Source organism: Apium graveolens, chromosome 10 (genome assembly GCF_009905375.1).
Source record: "Apium graveolens cultivar Ventura chromosome 10, ASM990537v1, whole genome shotgun sequence".
In the NCBI taxonomy this organism is placed as follows: Eukaryota; Viridiplantae; Streptophyta; class Magnoliopsida; order Apiales; family Apiaceae; genus Apium; species Apium graveolens.
In genome coordinates this window covers 207717690-207736434 of record NC_133656.1, presented here as the reverse complement: position 1 = coordinate 207736434, position 18745 = coordinate 207717690, and the positions used below count along the sequence as shown (strand labels likewise).

The window sequence follows — 18745 nt, the reverse complement described above, 5'->3', positions numbered from 1 at the left end:
GCTACAATAGATATAACACTAGTATTGTCACACATAATTGAAATTTTGTGTAACACTAGGCCATAGTCCATTAGCTGATCTAATCCAAAGCACTTGAGCACAACAACTTCCAGCAACTATGTATTTTGCTTCACCTGTGGAAGTTGACACAGATTGTTGTTTCTTGCTATGCCAGGATACAAGTCTTTGTCCAAGAAACTGACAACTTCCACTAGTACTCTTTCTGTCGACCCTACATCCAGCTGTGTATCCAACAGTTTCAAAGCCAGTTCCCTTAGGATACCATAATCCCAAGTTTTGAGTAAGGTGATTTGCCATGTATCTTGTTAATGAGATATCTATTTTGAGTGTAGCATGCAGTGTTAACAGCTTCTTCCCAAAAACTAGTTGGCAACTTTGCATCTTGCAGCATTATCCTTGCAGCTTCTACTAATGTTCTATTCTTTCTCTCAACTACCCTATTTTATTGATGTATTATAGCATCAGATAATTCCTAGACAATGCCTTTTTGCAAAATTCACTCAATGTTGCATTTCTGAATTCTGTCTCATTATCACTTCTCAATCTCTTTACACAGTTTTGATCTTCAGCCTGTCTCTCTATCTTCTTTATGTGCTCAATTATGATGTGTGGAGTCTCATCTTTAGAGTGCATAAATTTTACCCAAGTATATCTTGAGAAATCATCCACCATTACAAGTGCATATTTATTTCTTGAAATTGATAAGACATTTACTGGCACAAACAAGTCCATGTGAATAAGTTGTAATGGTGCACTTATGGAATTCATAGTTTTTAACTTGTGACTTGATCTTTTTATTTTTTCCTTTCTGACAGGCTTCAAAGACTTCAATTTGAGCAAACTCTAATTTTGGCATGTCTCTCACCAATTATTTCTTGACCAGAGTGTTGATTTCCTTGTAGTTTAGATGCGAGAGTTTCTTATACCATAACTTGCTTTGCCCTATGGATGCCTTGGTGTAGAAGCAACAAATGTCATCCTCATTTGTTTGAGTCCAAATCTGCAATAAACAAGCTTTCTTTCCTTGCTCCTTTTAGATCAACTTCATTGGTTTTCTTGCTGATAAAGATACATCCTTCTTTGTCAAAAGAAAAACTTTAAAACCTTTGTCTGCAAACTGGCTGACACTAAGAAGATTTACTTCAAGACCAGCTACCAATGCTACATCATCAATGAAAATATTTCCATAAATAATCTTGTCATATCCCGTTGTGAATCCTTTATTGTTGTCTCCAAAGGTCACCAAAGGGCCGGCCTTCTCCTCAAATTGTGATAGCAGGGCCTTATTACCTGTCATATGCCTGGAGCATCCACTGTCTATGATCCATATGACCTTCTTCAGTTTGCTCTGCACACAATAAGTTTAAGTGTGTTTAGCAAACCAAGTAGTGTTGGGTACTTTCTTCTTGTTAACTGATTTAGCAGAAGTAGAGTTAGAAGTCTCATAAGGAATAGTATTCATAGATGTTTGTGCATTCTCCCTTGCAGCTGTAGATCCAATACTAACTTCTTTGAGATCTATTCTCAGCTTGTGACAACTTCTCATTACTTTTAGATTACAGGAAATGCTGTCAAACTTATTACAAGGAATAGGGATCATTTGCCTTGGTTTTATTATACTTGCAGACTCTCTCAATTGGCTTACTAACCATCTTTTTACAAAGATAAGTTAGGTGATCCACAGAGCCACACTTTTCACATTTCTTTTTTGGAGCATCTGCAACATAAGAAAAATTATTACTTTTGTTTATTCCAATCTTCCCATTTCTATTCTTTTTCTTCTTTCGCGCATCTTCATTTTTTGTTTCCTTGACAGGTGTCTTGGAATCTTGGTTATCCATGAGCTTCATTTTAAGTTCAGTAACAGGAGAGCTTTTTTCATTTGTCTTTGCAGCATCTTCATCTGCTAGCTCATGTTTGATTATAAACTCATTTTCACTAAAGTTAATTTCTCCAGTCTTGAACATAGGTAACTTAACTTTTCTCAGTATTACTGGGACATCTTCACTAACAATGCTCTTGTCTTTATCATCTGCAACTTTCTTTTTGTTGTTCAAATCCAATAGATATGTTAGCACATGATTTGTTTTTCTCATGATATAGTCCAACAACTCAGATGCATTTTTTAAGGACTTCAATTTAACTTCATTCGTCTCTAACTTCTCCCTTAACACTGCTTCAATCTTATTTGCACACTTGAGCTTGTTCTCCATATATGCATTTTCTTATTTCACAGCTTCAAGCTCAGTTTCTTGTTTCTCAAGTGTGCAAATAAGATTCTTGTTTCTCATTTTCTTGTTTCTCATTTTCTTGTTTCTCATTTTCAAACTTCTCATTTATCTTTTTCAGTCTGCTAACCTCTTCATTAGCAACAACCATACTTGTATGAATGTGAAACATTTATGTGCTCATCTTTTCAACAGTTTCCTTATATTTATTCACATTTAAATCAATGGTGGTAAGAGTTGGTACCCGTATTTTTTTATGAGAATGACTCTCCTTGCTCCAAGGACATAAATGCATAATTTCCAACATCCTCATCTTCATCATTATCAGAATCATCCCAACTCTTTCCCCTGCAATATAGGCTTTGCTTTGTTGTTTCTTCAGAAGAGCTTCATACTTTGCTTCAAGTTCAAGATAAGCTTTGTCTTTCTTTACTTTCTTGGGTTTCCTGTATTCTGTAGAAAATTGGCCTAGCTCATCATAGTTATAACACCTTATCTTAGATATGTCAATAGATCCAGTTTTGTAGCTATTTTTGCTATCGAGTGTGTACTTCCCTTTTCCTTTCCAGCTGCTGTCTTTGTTGATTGATTGTCCTTTTCCCTTGAAGAATCTTGGCTTCTTTACTCTAATGTTAGAGAATTTGACAGATCTAGCTCATCAAGTTCATCCAAGATGTAGAACTCATCTTCTTCCAATTCTAGTATGACTTGTTCCTGTGAATCATTGTTTCTTTGCTCACTAGTTGAGACACTTGGAGTCTGGAATATTGGCTCATCATTAGAGGTCTGGATTTCACTAATAATAAGAGCACTTGAACCATCTACAACATGCCATTGACCAGCTCTTAATGATTTTCTTTGAATCATTTTCAATTCATATATTTTTAAGATTCCATATAGAACTTTCAGAGTTAATCTGCTCAAGTCTCTCCCTTCTCTGATTGCAGAAATTTTATGTTCCAAATGGTCAGAGAGTGTGAGCAAAAACTTCAAGTTCACTTGTTCAGCTTCATAATATTTATCATGCAGCTGCAAGTCATTAATAAGCTTGTTAAACCTTTCAAACACATAAGTAATGCTTTCTTTTGTCTTAGCCATGAAACCTCATACTGTGAAATCAGTATCCTTCTTTGATTTGATCCAACTTGCTCTGTTCCTTCACACAATATCTCTATCTTTTCCCAGATCTGCTTAGTAGTGTCACAGTTGACAATATTATTGTACATTACATTGTCAAGTGACTCTATTAGGATCAGCTGCAAGCCACTATCTAGGGAAACTTTTTCTTTCTCAGACTCAGTGTATAATGAAGGATCTTTAGGAGCATAATGAGCTGGGATGACCATGTCTCCATCTGTAGATTCCTCAACTCTTACCTTAGGAGTGAAAGGCCCATTCTTGAGAATCTAAATGTATAGTGGATTGGCCATCCAGACAAACAATAACATTTTTTTCTTCAATAGAGTGTAGTTAGTGTTATCAAAATTAGGGATTTTGATGCTACTGATTTTCTTTGTATTCATTCTTCCAAGATCTTGAATCTGTTTACTTTCAGATTTTGATCTGATACCACTTGTTAGGTAATGAATAACACACAGAAGGGGGGGTGAATGTGTTTTTATATTTTTCTGCTTTTCTTGAAGTGTTTATGGTGATGAACAAAGTAAATTAAAATCTTGTAGTGAAATGTGTTAGTACTGAATTTAAACAGAAATAAACAGTGAACACAGATCTTTCAAAACTTACTTAATCTTATATTAAAATTAAGAATGTCTTGCTACAAAATTTCTAGGCTCTTTGTTGATAAAGAGCTTAGCTTCTTTTTTGAGAGAATACAAGATATCTGATCTAAATTATTTTTTTTTGAAACAAAGCATCCAGTGTTTACTTTATAGAACAGTAAACATTGGTTTTTACACAGCATGCAATAGTATGTACTAAACCTTATTTTTGTATAATCAAATCTTTTTATTTCTGGATTAGTATATCTTTGTTAATCTTGCCGACCTGTGACTTTACTTTTCCAGTTAATCTTAGTCTTTGATCTTGTACTCTTCAAACTACTTTTTGTAGACTTATAAATCCAACTGACTGGATTGTTTGTTGATTGATAATCTTGGATATTTAACTGGTCTGCACTTTGTACTTTGAGTTTTACCTCGAGATCTCTAATTTGGTATATAGAGAACTCGACATCTCGATAAATATAATGGCTTATCGAGATCTTTCATCACTCTATAGTTATTTTGACTTATCGAAGTCTCTGAGTTCTCTATAAGAGAGTTTGGCTTGTCGAGATCTCTAAATTTCTGCATGTAGAACTGACTTATCGATATCTCCAATCTTCATATCTTCAATTTGGCTTGTCGATATCTCTGAGTTCTCTAGTGCATAAATGACTTGTCGATATCTCAGAGATCTCTAGTGATATTTGACTTATCGATATCTCTGAGATATCTAGTGATAATTTAACTTGTCGATATCTTCAATCTTCATGTCTTCAATTTTGACTTGTCGATATTTCTGAGACTTCTCTATAAGCTTTTCTTGACTTCTCGATAAGTCATTTTGGAGTTCTCGAATGACTTCGTTAGAACACTTAATTTGTGACTTGTAGACTTCTTGACTTAGAATGTTTTTCACTAAACAGATTTATTCAACTCCAAACTTTTTCATACTTTCTCTGAGGCATGATCTTCATGATCTTCTTCCAGAGTTTATTCTTAGGCTTGAGACTGTTTATAAAAAAATACTCCAGTCTAGTCTGTTTTACATTTTTACAGACCTAAATGTTATAATACAAAATGCAAAGTTAGATTTCAATACAACTTACTTAGGGTTGTCAATTGGATTTAGTCTTGTTAGTGTACAGGCATGTCTTGCACAACAGTTGGTTTGGTTGGTTAAAGAGGGGATAATTATCCTCTTAGTCATAGGTTCGAATCCCACGAAGGAGAATTTATGATTATGCCTTCTAAGTCAGAGCATTTCGCTTAACTGCAGTTTACCTTGGTTCACGTGATTTGTAGGCTATTGCGTGATTCTGTAGGGTTTACCCAGTACGCACCCGAAGGGTAGCGGCGGGTTACCTACGATAAAAAAAAATATGTAAAGAATTCAGTGAGATGAAGGGAGTATGTATTTACAATACTTAATTTCAATTTGCGTGTTTTTCATAAACAAATATACCCAAAAAAGAATATGTTTTTTATTTATTACTGTTTTACCAAATGTGTATTATATCTGTTAAAATTGGCCACTTATTCAAAATCAGTCATTTTAGTAAATATTATTTTAAAAATAGGTTATACTTGCCTATCAACCTAATTATAATAAAATTGTGAAGAAAATAATCACAAATATTTTTAATATATTTTTGTTGTGCGTTAAGGCGAGGCTTCACGAAAGGTGAGTATCTACTCTTAAAGTAGGAGCATGGTATGCTTATAGGTATATGCGTAATTTAAAATCTTATAAATTCCAAAAAACAAAATTATTTTTTAAATGAAACCAAGTGATTCAAATTTGAATTAGTGAACATTAGTGATTCAAATTTGGATCAGTATTGTTCACTGATCTAAATTATACTGATCCAAATTTGGATCACCATTTGGATTACTCTTGGAGGAGAATTTGGGGTAATTTGCTCCAAATTTTGATTTTTGGATCACTGTTGGATTTACCCTTATAATGATTTATTTGTTTGAATGATTTTTAATTAATTATATAAAACTCGATCATATTGTAAAGGATGACAAATATTATTATACTGTAATATAATTTTAGTTTTCTCTTTTCTCCATGTAATTATCAGTTTGAACTTTAGAGACCATTTGACAAATCTGAATGATTTATATCTAAATTATTAATATTTCTGAATGATAGAACGAATCAAAATTTTAAATGTTGAACGAATAAAATTATTTGGTATATATTTTTTTATATAATTTCTGAATGAAAATTTTGTAAATAATTTTTTTAAACAAGTTTAAAAACATACAAAATTCAAGAATATTGATATTATTGAATGTTGGTTGTAGACAAAATATGTATTATCAATATAATAATATATGTCCATATGTTAAATTATACATTAAATTTCGATAAATGATGACTCTTAAAACAATAATATTTTTATTTGTCAATTTTTTTCATTAATAAAGAATTTCTGCCACTTTATAATATATACAAAAAAATTATTTTGAAATAGGAAAGAATTATTTATTCATCAAAATTATTATGAAAACAGTTATTTAATTTTAGTGCACTATGTTAGGTGAATATCAAGATAATGATATAATAAAGTAGAAAAGTTGAAATCTATATTATATTATAATAACTAGAATGGGGTATAGTTTGGTTCAACGTTATTCCCTAATTTTATTTATTAAATAAATAAATAAATAAATAATGTTATATATCCTCTAAACTACTAAAATGTTAAACTACGAGACTTAGAGTACATATACTACTAAACTACGATCATAACTTATCATATTATTAAAAAAAGGGTATAATTTGGTTCAACGTTATTCCCTAATTTTACTTATTAAATAAATAAATAAATAATGTTATATATCCTCTAAACTACTAAAATGTTAAACTAAGTACTTATACTACTAAACTACGATCATAACTTATCATATTATTAAAAAAGATAAGTAGTTATATATATCTGATAAACAACTAAATGCTTAAACTATTTGACATAGTTATCCTATTAATTTTGTTATAACTTTATAATTATTATATATATTTATATAAATATTTTAAAATTATAACATGAAGAAATAAATAATTTTTTTAAATAAAAACAGGAACACGTGCATAACACAGAATTTAAGCTAATAAACGATAAAATGGAAGGCATCAAGCATGTTAGGTTACTAACACAGTGACACATAAATCATTCCGCCACATTTTTCTACATGAATGGTTAGATAAAATTTGAATCATTCATAGGTAAAAAACTTTCAAATAAATGAACTTAATATAAGATTGAGTCAGGTAAGACGGGGCAGTCGGGAGAGTTCATGGATAAATAAATGAGGCCTTAAATATTAACTCCTTTTATTCTTTCAAAAAAAATATCGTTTTATAATTAAAATCCGCAAATCATAATTATTTAATTTTATTTAATATCTTCTGCTTGTCATTGGCATTTCTTCCGATAACTCTTGCTTGCAAAGTTGCACTTACTTTTCCAGAAAAAAAGGATATCCAAAAACTAAATGATTTGTCTAAGATATTAAAAAGTCGAGAGATTAGTGGATTATATTCATCCAACATATCTAATCGTGAGCACAAATGACTTTCTAGCTTGATACATGTGAGTATGTGAGAGTGAACTATTATCAGTTCTGGGAAAACTCAACATGGTACTTTAGCTACGATTGATCAACAATTCCTAGAAATGGATGATTGTGCCAAACTCATGCCGTGTTGTGTTTCGATGAATCATTGATTGTTTTAATTACAACTTTCACATTTCTGCTGATGAATGTGATAATGGTCCTCTAAGCTGCACTTCACCTTCTATGTTGACACTTACCTATTACTCCTGCAACCAATGATTTCATATCTACTCAAAACCAGAACAAACAATGACTCACTTTCTATCTTCTGCCTCTTTCCAAAGATGATGCGCCTTTTGCACATTACCTAGGTGCACTCAGAGTAATATCATGATTGTTGGTTTCTCTGAATTTACACTTTGTTGCCATTGAAGGTCTGCATCTTTTTACCTTTATCTAGAGTCTACAGATGCCACTTATAACCTACATATTTCTATCGGTCCCGCAGTTGTTGCTCTCTCTTTGTTTGACCAGATATATTTTTATTACAATCGTAGAGACATCGCTATTGTAGGCCTTATAATATGTGAAAAATGGAAAAACAAACTAATATTTGCGTGAAAAATGAAATATTAACGGGGTGAAAATTGAAAATAGGTTTTGGATTAAAAGGTGTTGGTCCATGCAACTTGAACCTTTGAGTGTGACACGGAGACTAATAAAGACAAAGAAAATAGATGAAAAGTTGTTCCTACAATTGCAATTAGAAAAGAAATATACATTATTTAATAAAATGTTAAAGAAATTGAAAATAGAAATTGTTAACAATCCTTGAGGTTACACAGTAATTGGGCTTTTTTCTTTGCGTCAGGGACATTGTTTGATGTAAATCTGATTTTTGGGGATCAAGATTTAGTTGTGCGTATGGCCACGGACAAGTGCATTATATTATGCCACAAACTCTAACTAAAAAAAGTGTGGTTGATTGACAAACTCAAAGTCTAACGTTATCCTTTTACTGGAATGGAAACAAGAGACACCATCGCTTTCTTCACTCATACTCATCTCAATTCTTTAAAACCCAACATGAAGATCCATGTATAAAGAGTTTCTAAGATCTCTTCTTAAATGTTCTGACTGTATTATTTCCACTCTGCATACTAATGGTAATATTACAAAAGTACAAAGCTAAAACTTATCATTTACATTTTTATAACGGATAATTTGTATCATTGTGGCCGATGATATTTCATACTGTGATCAATCATCTATTTAGCTTATAATTTATTAGTATAAAATTAAGAGATTCTTCTCGTTATACATAACTTTATTTGCTAATAAATTGTCTCTTTTCTTAAATAAATTTTGGTATAAGTAAAAATCGAATTATAAAAGTAAGATAAAAAATAAGCGTGAATCGCCAGAATTATTGATAAATTAAAAATGTTTATATTTTTTAACTTATGAGAGAAATAAATCGTAACTAACCCTTCCGAGTTTTAAAAATGAATGAAAGTAAGTGGAAAATAACCCTTACTCAGGAGTTTAAAAGGGAAGGAAAGTAAGTTGATGGTAATTAAGGTAGTTTCACTTCATTCCGTAATCGTACTCCCGAGTTTTTAAAATAAGTGAAAGCAAGTGTTAATGAATACAAATTTGACAATTTTTTACTCCAAAATTTTCACTCCAAAAATAGGATGAAGTTACTTTACCTCATAATCACTTTCTTCCTTTTTATTAAAAAACTGGTGAGCAAGCCCTAGGTAAACTAGTTTACTACCCCTCATAATTTGTGTTCCGGAATTTGAAAGAGAAGCGAAAGCAAGTGATAATTAACATAAATTAAATATATTTTCACTTCAAAACTTTCACTCAAAAATTAAAATAAAAATATTTTACCTTCAAATTACTTACTTCCTTATTCTTTAAAAACTCGAGAGCATGCCCGAAAAAGACACTACAAGAAATTTGCCCATTTGCGACGGAATTTTTACACTACAATTCGTCGCAATTGGCCCAATTGCGACGGAAAATATTCGACGTTTTTGCTCAAGTCTTAAGTTCAGATTTTCGTCACAAGTAATCATTTCGTCATAAGTATCAATTATGTCACAAGTTCCAATTTTGTCACAAGTACATATTTCGTCATAAGTAACCATTTCGTCATAAGTATTCATTTCGTCACAAAGTTAAGAAAAACGTCGCAAGTTAGGAAAGTGGAGCCCACCTTTGATAAAACAAAACATAAATTAACGACGCAACTATACGTCGTAAATTAGTAATTTTTGAGAAAAAGAATGTCGTATTTTGGGAGTTGGGACCAACTTACGACGAAATATGTGATGAACAACCGTCGTAAGTTTGTAATTACAGAGTAGCCAAATTCTGATTTTTCAGTTTCCAGCCATTTCCGGCTTCCAATTTAAATTTTAAACCTGTCAAAATCTAATGCAATCACAAATTCAACACAAAATGCATAGAGCTGTAATTTCATTTTTTACCCTACTTTACCACGCATACAATCATAACAATACAAAAGATATAAATATATTCACAATATATATAAACATTTGCTCAAATCCAAAAAATCAACTCGAATACAAATCCAAATATTGTTTACATCATTTTAAAAAAAATACTAAAACGACCATCACATATTCTATTTTCATCTAATGAAAAGTACAATCTACAAACATAGACATGATAAATTCCTCCAAAGTCGTCATCCAAATCATTATTATGTGATCCCTGTAAGTTGAGCGCATACTTTTTTCCGTAGCAAGTTTTCCATCACAAATGGTCATATTTCTTGTAGTGAGAGCCGACTAATTTGTGTGTTCGGCAATAAGACTTTTTTTGTTCTTCTATATATTGACCTACCCAACTATCAAAATGTTGTCATGATAAGACTGTTAGGCCAAGCTACATGTGGTTGCTTTTCTCTGCCTACATATGTATCAATATTTGGTTTAGCTTTGGTACAGTCAAGGAGAAAATTTGGATTCACAGGCCATTAAAACAAGATCATGTCTGACACTTCAGCTGCTGCTTATATCCACATGGCAAGATTGATCATTTTTTTTTGTTAAACCTGTGTAGCTAGACATACATATTTGATGGGAGCGATCCGTAATCTCTCTTAACATAATACTGCAGGTTCAACATTTGATAGAAGAGTGCATTCTATTCACGATGAGCAAGGATGATTGTATGGAAGCTCTGTCAAAACATGCAAATATCTTACCGGCCATTACTTCCACAGGTATTAATGAACATAAATTTCATAGATTTTAAAGTGCTGCTATTATTTCGGGCTAGCAACCAAGGGAGGAATAAGGGGGGAGCGGGGAGTAGCCGAAATTAAAGTCCCGACTGACCTCGTAAAATAAAGTTTAATTGTTTTCTAAGTCTCGGTTATCTTGAAAACTAAGTGTACATTTTTGTAGTTGTTATACATTTAGACCCGGGTAAGATCCTGGTTTGGCCACTGCAAGCAGCATCATACACGTGCCATGCTGTCCATTTAATTATGTATTGTTGAAATTGACGTTGCAGATAACGTATCCTTGTATTAGTTCCAATTAGTTCCAACTAGAACATTTTGTTAGAATTTAGTGTTACAAATGTAAAATAAGTAATGAGTGTAGTATGTATATGGTACTAGTATGGAAGGAGCTGGAGAATGAGAACAAGGAGTTCTTTGAGGCTTACTACACAAAAAGAGCAGAGGAACAAGTTGAAAAAAGTGCTAGCAACGGATTAGATATATTGAGGGAAAGAACACAGAAGATGGTCTTGGATTCCAGCACCAAACAATAATATCTTCATGCATTGCAGACTATCAAGTTTATGTGTTTTTTTTCGATGTGCAAATATTTTTTATATATACTGGTCCTAGTCTCCTAGACTCCCAGTAGTATTCAATAAAGATGGCAGTATAGCAGTCCCAGGTATTGAGATGTGTGCTGCCTCACAGAGCTCGACTGATTTGCATCTGCACTGCGCCTATGCAGTTGACACTACCCAACCCAGCCAATGTGCAGCCCTACTTGACATCTGTTAGTACTGTTGCCATAATCACTGCCTTAAGGATCTGTGGCCGGCTCCCCCTCCCCTGTAGTTGTTCGATTTATGTGTGGTGGTTGGTGTTGCAGGAGCTGTAAATTTTAATAACAAACCATTAATATTTCAATGTAATCATCTCTCCAGGGACTTAAATTGAAGTTTTTAAATTTTGCAAAGTATTTATTCAAATTTCAAAAGACTGATGTTCAGCAAAGGGGAAAGTATGCAAAATTTTATTCAAAAGACTGATGATAATCAAATATGAAATTATCCATTAAATTAAGTTTAAACGGGGTTAAAATGACAATTTCACCGACAATTTAACAACAAACAAACAATATATGATCCCATTTGTATCACAGACTATAATGCATTATGGACCTCAACCGTTTACATAAATTTCATTAATAAAATTATTCTAAATTATTACTAATGATACATCATTTTAAACAAATTTTAATATCCGATTTCGCCTCGCTCTACTCATTTTCAAGATAAAGATAAGTGAAACTTTCACGCATCATTGTTGTACAAGTTATACAATTTTTTTTTGTCAAATTTAAATCAAATTTCATTAATGACTTGAAAGAAATTCAATCGGAACAAACCCCCAATTGGTCATGCAACCCGGTTAAAAAACAAATAGAGTTAAATTATAACGACTCGCATATTTTCGTATTATTTAAAAGCGTAATTATGGAATTATTAAATTAATAAAATATGTGTATGGGTTCTATCAGCCGTGTGTTGTTTTATTATTAGTTATGTGTGGTTAGTGGTTTACGAGGATTATTTATATACTTGTTTGTTGAGCTGTATTGTTTCGATTATTACTTTTAAAAGTGGATTTAATGCAAATTTATTTGTATAAATACTTGGATGTCTTTAAAATTGTTTTTATGGTTTTATAATTACAATAATTATTTTTGGGATTTTATAAAATTTAAAAATCAATATTTCATCAATTATTTAGCGTTGTATGATTTTCTGATTGCATTTATTCGTAAAATCCGTATTTAATTCCAGAATTTTTCAAAAATTATGAAACTCATATTTTTTTTAAGTTTGAAATATTCCGAGAATTTTAAAATTATTTTGTGAATTTTTGGGATTAATTTCACCCGCGCGTTGATTCGTTTAATTTATAAAAGCGGGTATAAATTGCGTTTCAGAAATTATTTTAAAATTTTAAAATTTACATTTTATTAACTTCGGGATATTTATAGCTTGTTAAGACTATTTTCGTGATTTTCTGAATTTATTTTAAGTGCAACTCGGTTCGTTAATTATGAATTGCAGGTATGAGATGCGTTTCAAAAATGTTTTAAAAATCATGAAAATTTTATTTTGTTACTTTTGGGGGTTTTTAGAAATTTTTTAAAACTAATTTGGTAATTTTCGCGTTAAATTTTACCCGTAGGATTGTTCACTATTTTTGCAAAGCACGAAATATTTGGGGCTTACGGTCGAGTTCGGAACACTTGTTGTGATTTTGTAACCCTGCAGATATGTGGCGCATTTGTATTAATTGAGATGTAAATATTATCTCTTTATTAAAAACATAAGTCTCTCTTCCTCCCTGATCTCAAATTTCTCCTTTTTATTTTATTTTATTTATTCTCCCCCATCTCTTTTATTCCCATTTCTTTTTCCCCTTTCCGTTCTTGGTCACCGTTGTTCTGCGATTTCTGGTAAGTATGGTCGCCGACCGTTTTCTGGTTGAGCATGGCTTTGTTTTGCTAGTAGATATGCGTATATATGAGTATATATGTGTGTATAATCGGCAGTGCTCTGTGATTGCTTCCGGTTGCCGCCCTTCCTCGGCTGTTCCGGCGAGGCGGTGGTGGTGGCTCGAGGGCGAGTGATGTGTGTGTGCGTGGCGCGTATGCGCTTGGGTGTGTTTGTCCCTGTTGCTTTCTCTGTTGTATATTGATCGAGCTATTCGATTAATCGAATACTCTCCTCTTTGTCCGAGCAGTGGTTCATGGATTTTGATTAAATTATTCGGTTTTTTTTATTCGAAATTATTTATGAAAAAATTTGAATGAATTTTTAGTGATTAATCGTATAGTTATTTTTAATTATTCATAAAATTTAATCGGTGAAACTCGTGACTAGAAACCCGATACGGGTACCTCCGGGTTTTGCCGCCGTCGGCGATGAGCCTCGGCGAGCCGACGGTGGGCTATGATGAATATTTCTGAGCTCTATGATTTAAAATATAAAATACAAATAAAATTTATAAAATGCGAATTAAAATGTAAAAATGCGAGTATTAATTGATATTGTGAACTGAAATCGGTGGTTGGGAATTGGAATGTGGTTGGTTTGAATTTGGTTGTGATTGATTTGACGTCGGGATGTTCGACGGGTTAGCCGATAATCAAAGGAGGTGCTGCCCGATTTTCGGAAAATTAAATTACGGAAATACGAGGCCGTACCCAATGACTATCGGAACGTCGATCGATTATATGTAACTATTTTGTATGAAACCTGATTATGTGTTGTGATGTAATGTTTTGCGGAAACCGATAACCCTAATTTCGAAAAAGGACAGATATACATATTTTCCGAAAATGAACACCGAACCGACTTTCGAAGACGTGAACCCTAATTGATACGTGTTTTATAATATTGAATATGTTACGAGTCGGGTTTTGTTAACGTTCAGGTAGATTGTTAGCGAGAATATGTCAAGCATAATCGAATGTCTAAGTTAATGTGTTTCGATCTTGTAGGTTCCAATCGAAGGAACTGAGTGTTGAAGTCGAATCCAGGGTGATATAGTGGTTAGACGTTAAAGTCTGGGCGTCCGTGTCGGCTCAAGGTCAATCGATAATATTTGTAAAGCTCTGCAAGGCAAGTACCCCTGACCATATCTTTATGGTTCAGTAATATATGAATAATTGTTGATTTAAATTTACGTACTGGAACAGAACGTTTTAAGTTGCGTATCCCCTGTATTCAAATGGTTTTGTTAACTTGTGTTTTGGGGAAAAAGTAACTTCTGAAAATACCTATCTCTAAACTTTGAATAAAATGATAATGTTTTGGAAAGTGTGTTGTGATATAATTGTTTTTACAAAAGATATGTAAGTGATTTGGAAATCTGGATAAAAATGATCAGATAATTGGATGAGTGTGCGCATGAGGTCCGTAACGGCCTGAAAGATAGCGTAAGAGGCGAAGTGGTTGCGCACCCTATTATAACCACCAGCCCAACGTGACAGTGACCTAGCTAGTCTCTGAGTTCCGGAACAAGTTTTCATAGGATAGCCAAGATAGAGTTATCCTATGGAGATAGCCTGATCAGCTGTCTCACCAGGGATCATCCAATACTTTTATATCTGAGCAAGTGATTTTGAGGTTCCCATAGAGGAATAAGTTTTATAGGTCCTGTGATGGGACAAGTTTTATAGGTCTTGTGATGGGACAAGTTTTATGGTTCCCGTAATGGGACAAATGATTTTGGGTCCCCGTAACGGGACAAATGGTTTTATGGGTCCTGCAATGGGACAGAAGATTTGAAAATAAAAGAAGCATGCTAAAATTGAAATTTAGTATTTATGCACAACACACAACTAATGATTTGGTTTTACAGAGCATGCTAGTTTTGATATCCAGTTCACACATGTTTTACTTGTTTCCTAGCAAGTTGTGAATTCCGTTCTTATAATTGTTTATCATAAACTGTTTTTGATTATTATTCATATAGTGGTACTGCTGAGCAATTGAATGCTCACCCTTGCAAAATGTTTTATATATGTATTGCAGATGCCTAGGGGATTCTCCCGTGATAGTCAGTGCAGAGTTCCAGCTCCTTCTGTGTCAGGCTCCTCTGAAGTAGTTGTGTTGGACCCAAGCAGGTCTGTTGAGTTGCTGAACAAAGATAGCATTGTCAGGATTGTCTGTAGTAAGTTGGTTTTGTGATGGTTGTAACCTAAGTCATACTTAAACCTGGAAAATATCTTGGAAAAAGGGGTTGTGTTTATATAATAATGTTGAGTCGGATTATGTTGTGTTGTTAATATTATTATTGATGACGTCAACTCCTGACCCCGGGGTTGAGGCCGTCACATAAATAATTAGTTGTTTTGTTTCCAGATTGCTCAACAAATTGAATACAAATATTCTGTAAACTAAAAATGAAGGTAATGGTTTCCGGGCATCCAACATGCATCTTCCCCGAAAAAAGTAGTTTCAAAATTGACCCTCGTATTAATTTCATTGATAGGGCAATGTTCAGAGGACTCAGCTGCAACAACTGGCTTAGAGGCACCATGTTATGAACAAATATTTTTTGTGAGAAGTGAGCACCTGTGATTTTCACCACCGTTCCAAGCGCACCTACTTCAGCTATCTACCTGCCGGACACCAATTATAAACCTGCCAAAAGTGTTGTTGATGCGAGATATCCAGATTCCAGATCTCCTGATACACCGTCAAATTCATTTTGAACACAATCACCACATTGCACAAAATAATAAAACATCGCATAAAGCGAGACAATCAAACACACAAATAATAACTTAAACAGAATAATACGAAAAAAATCCAAAATATCAAAATATCAAAATAACACCAAATTGTAATTTAGATAAGAGATTTTGAATCCAAAAACTGAATTTGATTATAAAATCCAAACTTTTATCTTACTAGATCTGAAAACTAAAGCGAAGAATTTTAATGGATTTTTCAAGTTTTGTGGAATAAATCCTGATTTTATTGAAGAAAAAGTAAACAAAAGGAGGAGACGGAAATTAATATGAAGATATAGATAGATAAATAGTGTTATGTATCGGTAATGTTCTTGCATTTTGAATCCAATTTCACAGTTTATACTTGAACCAATTTCATATTTCAAATTCTGAACATTTGGGCAGAAACACAAGTGTCAACGAATTTTTACGATACATTACCTTACGAAGCCCAAACCATCCAAAGCCCAAATAACAATCACCCTCAATTAAGTTTTCATCCCCCCAATTTAATTTTCAGGGTTTTAGATTTCACAATTCCTGCTAATAAACCCTAGAAAAAACCCTACTGTTGAGCCATGGAAACATCTTTCTCCAAGCTCACCCACTCCATCTCTCCTCTCTCACTCCATCACCACCGTCCATCTCTCTCCCCTTCCATTTCATGTCTCTCCTTTAAACTCTCCCCTTCAAAATCGCCATCATTTTTCAAACCCCAATTAATAAAAACACCATCTTTATCTATATCATCTTCATTGTCTAATCACCCAATTGCCACACCCAAATCTCCCAATTCACACACATTGTCTCCTTTTAAAACAGCCCTCGTTGCTGTTACGGTCACTGCTGCGATTATTCTAGCTAAATTTAGTCTAAAACCTGCCATTGCTGCTCCTGTATCAACACCCGTAAACACGGTTGAAGAAGAGGTTATTTCTGATGAAGATAGGGAGAAGAATCTTGAAGAGTACTTAAGTTCTCATGAGGATGATGTTGAAGCTTTGAAAACTTTGTTGGAGATTAGGATCAAGAACAAGAAAGTTGAAGGAGCTACTGAAATTATCGATAAGTTGATGGTTCTAGAGCCTGAAGATAAAGAATGGCCTTTGCTGAAATCACATATGTATTGTTATAGTGGAGAGGTTGAATTGGCTAAGAAAGGGTTTAATGAGATATTGGATAAGGACCCTTTACGTGTCGAGGCGTATCATGGGTTAGTGATGGTTGCTTCACAGGATGAGGCGAAATCCTCGACTGAATTGGAAGATGTTGAGAAAAGGATTAGGAAAGGAGCTGAGATGGTGAAGAAAGGAAATAAGAAAGGGGAGTTTAGGGATTTTATGCTTTTGTTGGCACAAGTTCAGGTTTTTCAAGGGAATTTCGGGGATGCGTTGGAGATTTATAAGAATCTTGTCAAGGAAGAGCCAAGGGATTTTCGACCTTATTTGTGTCTAAGTATAATATATAGTTTAATGGGAAAGAAAGATGAGGCTGAGAAGAATTTTCAGAAGTATAGGAGGCTAGTTCCTGAAGGACACCCTTATGCACAGTATTTTGATCACAATTTGAGTGCCACTAAGCTTTTCTCACAGAAGGTGGAGAATGAGAGAAGGCGTGCAAATGTTTGAGAATGATGGAGTGGAGCAGGCGGTGTCTTTTGGGAGAGAAACTAGTTCATGTAAAGTAAGGTATGATTTTGGTTCTGCTGTGCTTATAGTTTGGCTAATGTATGAGACAGCAGTTCATATTCTAAATGTTGGTTGTTGAATATTATACTTGCTACAATGAAAATTAATAATTCGGTTTTGGTTGTTTATCTAGGATTTAGATTTTTTATTAGAGTATGTAAAATTGTTAGGGAGGATTATGCACCGGTATCTTATATAGTTATGTGGAAGATATTACTTCCCTTGTTACTTAAGGGTTTTTAAATAAAGTGCCGGCCCATCTCGTTAAAAAAACTCAAGAAGCTACCCGTCTCCACGGCGACTCATTTAAAACGTTAAAATTTTATAATATATTACAATGGTATCTTTTTAAACTGAACACGTTAAAATTCAAATTTCGCTGTCAGTAAGGGATATGTGTGCTGAGCCGCCATAACGGGGAGGGAGAGAGAGAGACCATTGCCTTCATGATCAACTATTAAGTATTAATTACGAATTTTATACCTGGAAACTTTTTTTTTTGCTAAATAATATACCTGGAAACTTTGATTGCTATAAGCCTATTTATAGAAAAATTTTCACTTTAGTATCCAATGATTATTAATAATTTTGAAAATATAGGGTTTGCAGAGTTTCTAATTATAGACCTCCCGCATACCTGAGATTTATTTCATGTTAAATTAAGATTTGAAGAAGATTATAAGAATACAAATTAAGTAGGCAGTTACATTTTGCTATTTGTTGGGGCATCATCTTATTTGATAGCATCATTTTGCTTGTTCAAACCAGTTTCACAATATAAACATGATAGGTAATACCCTCCTTCAGTGGCCCGTATGATATCTTTAGTTGTTCAAGCGTCCATTCAAAACGCTGCTCTATGCAATCTTGTCTATGTAGTTTAAATTTATAATATATATATATATGTATATATATATTTGTTTGTATATATATATTTGTATGTATATACACCTATTAAAAATAAATTACCT

At 33.2% G+C, this 18745-nt stretch overlaps 1 protein-coding gene and 2 long non-coding RNA genes across 3 annotated transcripts; all 3 read left to right on the top strand.

Annotated features, from left to right (window-relative positions):
- Window positions 1-10434: 10434 nt before the first annotated feature.
- Window positions 10435-11784, top strand: LOC141692416 (uncharacterized). The gene is made up of 3 exons (XR_012562814.1): window positions 10435-10605; window positions 10700-10805; window positions 11208-11784. It is a non-coding gene; the product is annotated as an uncharacterized LOC141692416 (long non-coding RNA).
- A 1359-nt stretch (window positions 11785-13143) lies between these two features.
- LOC141693331 (uncharacterized) lies at window positions 13144-15622 on the top strand. The gene is made up of 3 exons (XR_012563075.1): window positions 13144-13299; window positions 14347-14467; window positions 15383-15622. It is a non-coding gene; the product is annotated as an uncharacterized LOC141693331 (long non-coding RNA).
- Window positions 15623-16511: 889 nt separating this feature from the next.
- LOC141693329 (protein SLOW GREEN 1, chloroplastic-like) lies at window positions 16512-17900 on the top strand. The gene has a single exon (XM_074498390.1). It carries the CDS (start codon window positions 16665-16667, stop codon window positions 17712-17714), a length of 1050 nt encoding a protein of 349 aa, XP_074354491.1. The 5' UTR covers window positions 16512-16664; the 3' UTR covers window positions 17715-17900.
- Window positions 17901-18745: the final 845 nt, after the last annotated feature.

Bases quoted from the DNA above. Each gene is read 5' to 3' on its own strand.
- LOC141693329 (XM_074498390.1), top strand. From the start codon at position 16,665: ATGGAAACATCTTTCTCCAAGCTCACCCACTCCATCTCTCCTCTCTCA.